At 39.7% G+C, this 11,977-nt stretch overlaps 1 protein-coding gene across 1 annotated transcript; it reads right to left on the reverse strand.

The window, feature by feature from the left end:
* Positions 1-233: 233 nt before the first annotated feature.
* Positions 234-1,313, reverse strand: LOC112092910. Its single transcript, XM_024170200.1, has one exon. It carries the CDS (start codon positions 1,311-1,313, stop codon positions 234-236), a length of 1,080 nt encoding a protein of 359 aa, XP_024025968.1.
* Between the last annotated feature and the right edge of the window lie 10,664 nt (positions 1,314-11,977).

Raw genomic sequence — 11,977 nt, forward strand, 5'->3', positions numbered from 1 at the left:
AGATGATTGACGTGATGGCTGGCCCTAGAACTTTTTACAAGCATGTCGTCGACATAGACCTCCATTGTTTTGCCGAGCTGTTGAGCGAACATTTTATTCACAAGCCTCTGATAGGTTGCCCCTGCATTTTTTAGGCCGAAGGGCATCACCTTGTAGCAGTAGAAACCCCTGTCGGTTATGAAGGATGTGTGCTCCTCGTCAGCTGGATGCATGGGAGTTGGATGCATAGGGATCTAGTTATATCCGGAATAGGCATCCATGAAGCTTAGCATCTCGTGTCCCGCCGTGGCGTTGACCATTTGGTCTATCCGAGGGAGTGGGAAGCCATTCTTTGGGCAGGCTTTGTTGAGGTCGCTGAAGTCAACGCATGTCCTCCAATTTCCATTAGGTTTGATCACTAGAACGGGGTTTGATACCCAATGCGGGTAATGGGCCTCCTGGATGAACCCATTTTTGACCAACTTGTCGACCTCTTCTTTCAGCGCTTTATATCTCTCGGGGTTCATCGGCCAACGTTTCTGGTGCTTGGGTGGATACGAGGGGTCGACGTTTAGGGAATGACATATTACCTCGGCGTCGATCCCTTTCATGTCAGAATGATTCCAGGCGAAGACATCTAGGTTCTGCCTGAGGAAATTTTCGATCTCACCTTTAAGTGACGGAGCTAAGCCTGAGCCCACTTTTAGTACCTTGGTGGGCTCGGCTTCATCAACTTGGATTTCCTCCAACTGCTCGACGGGTTGAGACCATGTGACGTCCTCTTGGATCCTAGGGTCAATGTCTTCGACGAGGCCCTGATGAACCATCCTTGCCTCCTGTCTTCCTAGCTGGTCGTATCCGCACAGGGCGTCAGAGTACGTAACCCTGGCTTCATACTGGTTGCTCTTCATTTCTCCCATGCCATTTGGGGTGGGGAACTTGACTTTTTGGTGGTAGACGGAGGTTATTACCCTCAATGCCTGGAGGGTTGGTCTCCCGACCACCGCGTTATACTGGGAGCCTCCTTTTCTGACCATGAAGTTGGCCATTGTAGTTGCCTGCCGAGGTTTTTCTCCGGCGGTTATGGGTAGCCGAATAGTCCCTTGTGGGATAACAAAGTCCCCAGTGAAACCATATAGCGGTCGGGAGGTTTTTTCCAGTTGTTCCTTTTGGATTCCCATTTTCTCCAAGCAATCGGAGTATAGGAGGTCCACCGAGCTCCCATTGTCCACCAGAATTCTGCACACGGTGTGGTTTCCTATCATGGCTTCCACCACCAAGGCATCGTTATGGGGGAAATGAACCCCACTAGCGTCATCCTCGTTAAAAGCCATATCGGTGTGGCTGTACCTTGGGGTTTTTGTGGCGGAGACGCTCCAGAATCGCTCCTGATAAACCCCCTGGCCTCGTGGGCGTAGTCCTTCTGAGACCTCCTTGAGTCTCCTCCTATATAGGGACCGCCGAGGACAGTCCTTATGATGCCGACGGGTTCGCGATCCTCTGGGCGCTGGTTCTGCTCTCGACGTCAACTGTCATTCTGCCCACCATGGCCGTCATTGCGGGGCCTTCGCTTAGCCCTGAATTCTTGTAACCTTCCCTCGCGGATCAATCTTTCGATTTCATCCTTGAGGTCGGCACAATCGTTGGTGTGGTGGCCGACATCGCCGTGGAACCTACAGAATTTCTTCTGATTCCTTCGGCTGGGATCTGACTTCATTGCTTCCGGTCGGCGCAGCAAGTTCCCGCGGCTGACCTGGTTGAAGACCTCCTCGACTCCTACCGTTAACTCATGGTAAGAATCGTACTTTTGGAATAGTCGAGGCCTTCGAGTATCCTCTTGTCTCGGCTTTTTGGCTTTCAGAGCGTTCGTCGTTGCGGCGGGTTGCTTGTCCCCGTTTCTTCTGCCTCGACGCTTCTTCCCATCCTGCTTCGCAGGCGCTGACCCTTGTTCGGTTCCTTTATTCTTGTTGGTCCGGTGCTCGGGGTCGTTCGCGTCTGCCTCTTCAGCGTTGATGTACCCCTGTGCTCACGCCAAAAATTCCCTGTAGCTGGTCGGAGGTTTTTGGTTTAGCTCTCTTTTGAACGGGGTAATTTTCTTCATGCTAGATAAGGCCCCCATCAAGGCTTCTCTATCTGTTATGTCCATCGTGGCGGCGACAGCTTCCCCATACCTTGCGAGCCATTCCCTCAGTGACTCGTTTGGCTTTTGGTATATCGTCATCAGATTCTGCTTTAGGGGGACATACTTTTTGACCCCTATGAATTGGAAGGAAAACACTTCCTTCAACTCGTCCCAGCTCGAGATAGAGTTTGGCCTCAGCGTTCGGAACCACCTCCGGGCAGAATCCGTCAAATGGTTTCGAATGGCCCGGCACATGATCTCCTCGGCGTAACCGTGGAAGAGCATGTGCCCAGTGTACATCTCCAGATGGTCGTCGGGATCTCCTTGCCCATCATATGGCGGGATCGACGGCGACCTATATTTATCGAGGAGAAGGGGGGCCATTATTTCTTCGGTAAACGGATGGTCATGTGTGCGACTGGGCGTGATATCGACGTTTACGACCTCAGCCACACGAACTATATTCTTTTTTAGGCCCGCCACGTCCCCTGTCAGGTTTTGCTCCAGGCTGGCCATACGTTCCATGATGGCGCGTGCTTCTTCTATCGACATGGCCGAGCCGGCTACTCTTGACGCTTTCGCCCTCTGAACGTTGGGTCCGCCTCGGGCCTGGCCGCCTGCCTGCATTGAGCCTGAGTCTCCTGGCGGGTTTCCACCTGGATTCTGGGATAGCCCCTCGGGGTTTCTTGGACCTCTCGGTACCCGGTCTTCGGGAGCTCGGAGTCCGGCGGCCTCCAAACGGCTGCCGGGGGATTGGGAAGGCCGAGGTCTAGGAGGGCCCCGGTGATTCTCACTATCTTCGGTTCCTTCTTGGATATGTGGATGGTCACCGTGGTTCGGATCTCTAGTCGCCGCAGGTCTCTGCGGCCTCGGGGCGTCCTCTAATGGCGGCATGGAGTTCTTTCCATCTAAGCACTCCACCACGGTCATTAGCCCACGCACCAACTCGGTTAGAGTGGTTAGTTGGGCCTGCATCTACATCGGGTCCGGCCGTGGTGCTTCTGGAGGTGGGACTTCATGTCCGACCGGGCGTAGATCTTCTTCCATCCCGATACTCCCTGGATGGACGGCGGTTTGTAACTATGTTGTTGGGGGTCGAACGCTTTCACTCCCCAGTAGAGTCGCCAATTGTTGACGGTCAAATTTCGCCAACAAAAAACCGACCGGATTACCTCTCGGTTTTCCCTCGGGTTACCGGCCGTATGTGTGTGTATTTACTAAGAATCGAATATGTAAATGACACCAGGAAATTTATAGTGGTTCACTCTATAAATTTCAGAGCTACATCCACTGTAATCTTGTATTTCTTTGTTTGGGATAAGTTAAAATTTACAACTTTTGTTCTTAGCTAGAGTTTTTTCAACCCCCTCCTTGCTGGGGGTCTTCCTCCTTTTATATTGGGCTTTCTTCACCCAGGGGGTTTCCTTCACAGCTAGAAGCACTCAAGTGCTCTCGCTCAGTAGGCCCAGACGTATCCCACTAATTTGCACTGTTCACTCAGCTAATTAGTCTTCTATTACGGCTTTGTGCTTCCCTGTAATACTTTCCTGTCCCCTGTGGGAGCGGTCTGACAGCTCGCAATTAATGCTTGCAGACCACCTCCACTTCAGAACGTAACCCGTTACGTCCTCTAAAGAACGTCCCTCTCGTCGTTAGCACTTCTTAGTCCGACCGCCTTCTTCGATAGCCCTTTCTGCGGTCGAGAGATCTTCATCCCTTAGCGTCGACGGCGCAATTGGTCGATGCCACAAAGGATCGTCGCCCTAGCTTGGACTTCGTCCTTGGGCCTTCGCAGCGGGGTATGAGGAGTCTACAAGCGTCGAGGGTTCCTTGCTTGATGGGGATTAATCAAGGCCACGTGTCGCGGTATACTTTGCCCACGCGTCCGCCACATTTTCCCACATAACAGTTCTTAAACTGTCGCCCTGATCAATACTCTTTTCCTCTCTTATTTGTTATTAGTCAACATATTTGATGACATTAATTATGGAGAGAGAGAGAGAGGGGCTGTTAATTGCTGCTTAACTTAATTAGTTAATATGACCTTGCAAATAAAACATATATATAAAATAATAAGAGTGCACAGTGAAGTAAAAATACAGTCAAAGAAACGAACGGAAAGAAAAGGGTATTAATGGAAATGCAATGACGACATCACCAGTGGAGTTGGGCCGCAAGAAAAGAAAAAAGAAAAATAAAAATAAAACAAAAAAACAAAATATGGAATGACATGTATTAATAATAAGATACTTAGGGCACGTTTAATTCGTTGATCGAGTTTTTAATTTGAGTTGAGATGTAATTTTATGTGAAAATTTTTTACTATAATAAAAAAATTAAATGTGACTATTTCTCTCTCGTTTTCATTTTTTCTTTCTTAAAAAACGTGAAAAACAAAAACAAAACCAACTTCAAACAATGCCTTAATTTTTCTCTAATTTTCTAACATTTTCCTTTCAATTTGACATCTGAATTAGACTAAGAAAAAACATACATCAATCTTTATCCAAATGTTGTGCAAACCAAATATGAAATCAGTGCTCATTATAGAAGTGGAGAAAAATAACACTACCCAGCACCGTCCTCCCAATTGAGAATTAGCTAAATATGAAATTAGTGTTGATTATGGAATATTTTTATATTACGTATGTAACTCTATCTATATATATAGATATAATAATTTAAGTATATTAATAATATATCGCTTTAGGCTCTAGAGTTGCTAGTGCAGAGTGGTTTGGTATAGTAGTGGCTACAAGTATGTGTTGAATGAAATTGATTTTTTTTTTAATTAAAGTTGTTAAGAATTTGATTTGTATTTTTTTTTTCTCTCAAGAGATAACGACCTGATGCCTACTCCATTCTTGTAGATTATTACAATTTCTCATATATACGCATGCTTTGTGGGATCTCTCACAGTTGCTTTGCTTAAAGGGTTTTATTTATTTATTTATTTTGTAGCTAGAAACTTAAAATTGTTGAAATTAATGGGTATTTATTATGTTATCCAATATCCATCATCAAGTGAAAACGTTTAAAATTGCCCACATAAAACTCATTTCCTGATTCAAAAGAAAAAAAGAAATTATAAGTAAATGAAAATATACGAGCATTTAGATCGTTCACAATAGGCACTAACCTAATAAACCCCAACCACAAAAAAAAAAAAAAAAAAAAAAAAAAAAAAAAAAAAAAAAAATAGGAAATCGAGAAGAGGAAGAAAAATAGTTTAATTAGTGCTTTCTAATTGAAAACGACTCATCATGTTTAACGTTGCTTGGTTATGTAGTTCATAACTATATTAACTTAAAATTTATGGTTGCAGCTATAACTTAACGATAAATTTAGGTGAATTTGTAGAATCTGAACGGATTAAATCCAATCGGATCTGATCGTAGCTTCGAGTTCAGGTGCCATACCGCAGCCGGGAGGGCAGCAAACCTCCTGCAAGAGGCCAAGGTTACTTGCTGACTCTCAGCCACTTGTTAGAAAGAAGTGCAGCTTGATTGTTGGGGGAATCAACATTCAGACTTTACTTTACGGTGTCTAATTCAAATCTCTTGCCCACAAAATAATAATAATAATAATAATAATAATAATTTCTTGTTCTTGTTGTGGTAACCGTGAGTGATATGCAAAGCTAAATAACTTACAAAGACCTATTAATTTATCAATAAATCAGCAATAGACAGCTAGATAAATGGCACGGTAATGACTATTTATAAAAGCTTTTATATTATTTTTGGAGTGTGCTGACCAATTATAAGAAGTAACGGTCCAATTTGCGTGTTTTTATTTTTATAAAAAAAAAAGAAAAAAGTTGTGTCATCTAGATGTGATGCATACAAGTTACACCTCCATGATCTTTAAAATCTTATAAAATTCATGTTATAAATTGAAGTATATTTAGTACACCAATAACATATTACTCGATAATTCGTCACTGACACAAACCTAAGGCAAAAACACGGCAGAATGAAACAAAATTTCAAGTTTTATTTATTTTTTTTTACCAATCAAATTTCAAGTTTTATTTACTTTACAAAAGTCTATTCTTGCATTTTCTTTGAAGAAACATTGGCGGTGACCACCTGATGTCGTTGTTTGTTTTTTTTTTCTTTTTTTTTTATAAAAAAATTAATACCATGTGTCGTAGTGTTTTTTCTTTTTAGAGTATACTTTATGTCATAGTTAATTCTGAAAGACTGAAAGACTTTGTCTCGTGATTATAGATATAATTAGTGACGAAGTTAGGAATTTTTGTGAGGAGAGATTAATTTTAACTACGTTAGGTTGTTAGATATTGATATTGCATAATAACCACATTATCAAGGGTTATTGAAGATAATATTCCCTATGTACACAAGTAAATCTCATAACCAAAAAAAAAAAAAAAACCCCTCTAGTAACTATAACAACGAGTTAATACTAATGTTCTAAGTAGATAAACTAATAGATGTGTATTGCTTATTCTTAGTCACAAAACAATTTTAAAATTAAGATTAGTAGTATTATTCCTAAAGGTATTCCTTTAGAGAGTAGTATTTTTTAAATTTTTGAAAGTTTTAGGATTAGATTTTTATTTTTATTGGGGAAAGGGGGGAATATAGATATATATGTAGGATAAAAACCAAAAGAAAAAAAAAGTTGAGGGGTCAGGTATTGGTTGCCTCCGTCCCTGGACATAGTCTAAAAATAATACCGCACCTAGTATAAGGTGATAAGGTGATAAGGTGATGAGTTTGAATCACTCTTATCTCATATAAAAAAAGGGTTTTTTTTTTTTTTTTTTTTTTTTTTTTATTTTTTTTGTCTAAAAAAAAGAAAAGAATTTGCCTCCGGTCGTTACAATTTACCACCGTAAGGGACGGTCTAAGGATAAACTGGTTGATTCCTTAGCTTGTTTGGGCTCTAACACTAGCGTCCGCCCATGAACACCGCCAGTAATACCACTTTAGAGTATTCAAATGTACCTCTTCTACCCTCAAACAAAATTTTCCTCCTCTCTCGCAGCGTAAGCCAAAGGCAAAATCGGCTTTTTATCGTATGAAAATGGTGTTGTTTAAACAACCTATAGAAATTCTTAGCCAAAAAGAGAGAGAAGAAAAAAAAAAATCAATAGAAAATTTGTACGGTGAATGACGAGATTTCAGCCGAAAAACAAAGTAGCATTGGGTCTAATTTATATGCCCAGCTTATTTAGCTGAGGGGCCCAATGAAAGTGTATTTGGACCATTGTTTCTCGTTTGTGGCCTTCCATGTTGTATTCTTCAAACGCCCACATTGCACGAGGTCCAAATTAACATTTAATTAAAAACAGGGATTATTTATGTAGTTTTTCATGGATTTTTAATTTCCAGGAAGTAGGGTGATTAAGTACCAACTATTATCTATTAGATTCTAACTATTATGCATTAGATTCTATTTGTAAATTGAATATTGTTAGGGACACCAATTCAAATCTTAATTTTTATATACCAACTAATGTGGCATAAAAATTATCATTTTTATATTAGTAGATGTTTAAAATATTGTCACTGTCAATTAATGATAAAAAATTACAATTACCAATAAAAATATAACTCATATGTCACATTAATTAGTACATAAAAATTAAGATATGAGTTGGAGTCTCTAACACTACTCTTATAGTTTTCCAAATGCGAAAAGCAAGTGTTCCATCAAACCAAAACATAGGGCTGGCAATTTCAGACACGACACGATGAAACGACACGAAAATGACACGAGATAAATGGGTTTGGACCGCACGATTATTAATTGGGTCGTTAACGGGCTGGCACGAATAACACGAAAATAAACGGGCTGAATTCGTGCCAGCCCGTTTAACCCGTTTAATTAAACGTGTCATTATCGGGCCGACACGGCACGACCTGGACCGGCCCGTTTAATATGCCCAAATATATATTTTTTTGTAAGACAAAACCCTAAGTCTGTCTAACTCTAAGTGTGTAACTCCTCTCCTCTCGCCGTGCAGCCGTCCTTGACCCTGCCTCTGTTCTCTATCTCATCATCTCACGCCTCACGGTCTCTCAACTCTCACCCGCCTCACCTGCCTCAGTCCTCAGTCCTCACCGGCCACCGCCTCAGTCCTCACTCCTCACCCGCGCCGTTTCAGGTTCAGCCTTTCACCATTGAGATTGATTTTGGGGGACAAACGACCATTTGGATTCCATCTCCATCTCCATCTCCATCTCCATGTACGTGGTACTCCTCCTTGTTCTTCGCATTTAGGACTTTTTCATTTTTCTTTCGATTTTTTCATTGACTGATAAAGCCCTCAGGAGTTTTCATTTTCTCTTTTTTTTTTGTTTTGATTCTTCGACTGTAGTTAGACTTGGCTGGTTTTCACTTTCGATTTTGTTTTGAAAGTTGTTCTTAACTTTGTAGTTAGACTTGGCTGGTTTGGTCGATTTGTTCTCAGAGTCTCCAACACCGGACGCAAACTCTACATTTCTCCCGGTATGTTCTCCACTTTCATTCAGTCGTTTCATGTTTGACTTTTTTGTTATTCCGGAGAATCCAACCAAAACTTTGAAGAAAAGATGAGGAGAAAGGGGAAAGCTTCATTGATATATGGTGGAAATTTATGAGTAGTAATTTGGTATTTATTGTTAGTCCATAAATGAAAGGAGAAAACGAACTTATTTGAAAGATTGAAACCCACGGAATTTCTTAAAATCTTGATTTGGTTGGTGTGCATCAAAGATTCAAACCCCACATGAATTGCCTGCATAGGTGTGAGACACATTACACATGGTGTTGCAAATAATTTGACTAATTGATATGATAAAGAATAGTTTGACTGCAAACAACATAATATAAATTCATTTTCGAAGATGCTTAAATAATATTCGTTTCTTTCTAAGTTGTGTATAGTGTAATAAACATTTTATGCTCTTAAAGAGTTTGTTTTGGTCACTTTAGGTAGTCTATATATTCATCATTTTTCTTTTGCTTTATGGAGGCCAAATATCTTGTTATATTCACTATTATTTTCAAATTAATAGGTTTATAAAACTTTCTTTTGTGTGGTGTTTATGTTGCCTTTACTTTGTCCTTTGAAGATACTGAAAGTAATGGTTCTCTTTGACAAATATTACATAAGTAACTATTTTTCAGCATATTTGAAGTAGTCCAATTCATATCTTAAAAGGTTCAAATATTAAAGTTCGTAATAATTTGGAGCATTTTATGATGAATAGGTTCCATCCTTTCTTTTTTCGCATTTTGGTGGTCTTATATAATATAAATATCTTTCTAAAAGGTTTAAAAGGTTCTTTTTTTCCAACCCGATTAGAATACAGATAAAGCACCTATTTTTATAACTAATGATGTAGGTCCACTTCATATATGTGAGTGTTTGAGGATTTTCTGGATTGGTTTTGTACTAGTGATCATTATATATAGATATGGATGTTCTCATTAACTCCAACACTTTAAAGAGCCTCAATAGTTAATTCTAAAAGTCAAAAGGCCTTGAATATCTAGCACTGGTGGAGTTTTACCATCAAATTAAATAGTAGGGAGTGCAAACATATAAGTTGAAACTCCAAACAATATGCAAAGCTAGAGTCAAGTAGCAAGAACTCAGGGCCCGTTTGTGATATATGTAGTTGATGAGAGAGGGAAAAAAAAATAAGAACAGGTTAGCTTTTTTAAAGCCTAAACCTAATTTACTTGTGGTTGTCTTTCTTCTTTTCTTTTTAAAGTAATTGACACATGAAGGATGATGAATCTATATGACTTTGTCTCTTTGGACATGTTTCCATAAAATGGTTTCCATAAATGAAAGGGGAAAACAAACTTATTTGCTGAGGAGAAGTGAACAACAAGAACTTTTTCTTTCTTTCTGTTTGTTTTTTTTCCCTTTTACTTCAAACTTTTTTCTTTTCTCATGTGCATTTGATATGATTTGTAGATGGATGATTTGCAAGATGGTGTTGGAGTAAACGTAGAGTCAAACAGCTTTACCACATCCACTGCTGCTACTGGTGATGCACCTATTGCATTGGAGGCGGATGTTGAGCCTGAAGCTAATTCCAAGAATCCGACCACCAGTTCTAAATGTAAAAGGAAGCATACTTCTGTTGTCTGGAACCAGTTTGAAAGGCTTCCAATGGGTGCAGATCAGGAGCTAAAAGCCAAATGCAAGGAGTGTGGTGTGGTGTATATGGCTAATAGCAAGAATGGGACTGGAATCATGCGACGTTACATGCAATCATGTGTACGTAGAGACACGCGTGACGTGGGCCAACTATTGATGTCACAAGACAAAGGGTCTTTAGCGTTGAGTGCAAAAAGGTTTGATGCTGAACACTTTTGTGAATTGATAACAACAACAATCATTTTGCACGACCTTCCATTCTCCTTTGTTGAATATGAAGCTATTAGGGCGACTTACCAATATTTGCATCCTGAGATAACTTTGGTAACTAGAAATACTTTAAAGGCAGATGTCCAAAAAATGTATTCTCGGGAAAAAGCAAGAATAAAGTCTATGTTGGAGTTGAGCCCTGGTAGAATTTGTTTGACATTTGATTTGTGGACTTCCATAGTTACAGATGGATATTTGTCATTAACTGCCCATTTTATTGATAAAGATTGGGTATTGCAAAAGAGGATTTTGAATTTTTGCTTCATGCCATCACCACATACTGGTATTGCATTGTCTAAAAAGCTTTATACATTATTGTGTGAGTGGGGAATTGAATACAAGGTTTTCACTCTTACTTTGGACAATGCCTCTGCTAATGATGTGTCCGTTGATCTGTTGAAGAATCAGTTGATTGAAAACAATGCACTTATTTCTGATGGTTCTTTTTTTCATATTCGTTGTTGTGCACATGTTTTGAACCTTGTAGTGCAAGAGGGGTTGAAAGATATTGATTCAGTGGTTAAAAAGATTCGTGAGAGTGTGAAATATGTAAGAGGGTCCCAAATTAGAAAGAAGAAGTTTTTAGAGTGTGTAAATCTTGTGGGTCTTGATTCTAAGAGAGGTTTGAGGCAAGATGTACCTACAAGATGGAACTCAACATTCCTCATGCTTGATAGTGTCTTGTATTATCGACGAGCATTTTGTCATTTAGAATTGAGTGATTCTAATTACAAGGACTGTCCTAATCCATATGAATGGGAAAAGGCCGAGAAAATTTGTGAATTTTTGGAACCCTTTTATAATATCACTTGTGTTTTTCGGGAGCTAAATACCCCACTGCAAACTTGTACTTTCCAACTGTGTACACAAGTTATTTGTCATTGAAGAAATCTGAGACAAGTGAAGATGCATATTTGTCTGCTATGGCAAAAGCAATGCTTACCAAGTTTGAGAAGTATTGGAAAGATTTCAGTTTGATATTGGCAATTGCGATAGTGCTTGATCCTCGTTACAAGTTGAATTTTGTAGATTATGCTTATGACAATGTTTATGGAATGAAAGGGTCGCCTCAATTTTTAGAAGTTAAGAGAAATTTGGAGTTGTTATTTACTGAATACTCTAAGGGCAAGGTTTCTACAATAAATGTTGTGACTTCACTTCCTACTCCTATTGCTAAAAACCCAACACAAAAGTTTTTACAGATGCAAACCAAAGTATTGAAGGTAACTATGTTTATGAATATTTATATGTTGATTTTGTTAATTTAACATTCATTGATGAATACTAATTGTTCTTTATTTGTCTTTTTCATCTTGTTTTATATCTTTGTGGTTATAGGAGTTCAACAACTTTGAAAGCCAAGAGCAATCTGTCATGCAGAAATCAGAGTTAGAAGTTTATTTGGATGAGCCAAGAGTACAAGGGAGTGTTGAGTTGGATGTTCTTGAATTTTGGAAAGGAAATCAGTTTCGTTATCCGGA

This window comes from Morus notabilis, unplaced genomic scaffold (genome assembly GCF_000414095.1).
Source record: "Morus notabilis unplaced genomic scaffold, ASM41409v2 Scaffold413, whole genome shotgun sequence".
NCBI lineage: Eukaryota > Viridiplantae > Streptophyta > Magnoliopsida > Rosales > Moraceae > Morus > Morus notabilis.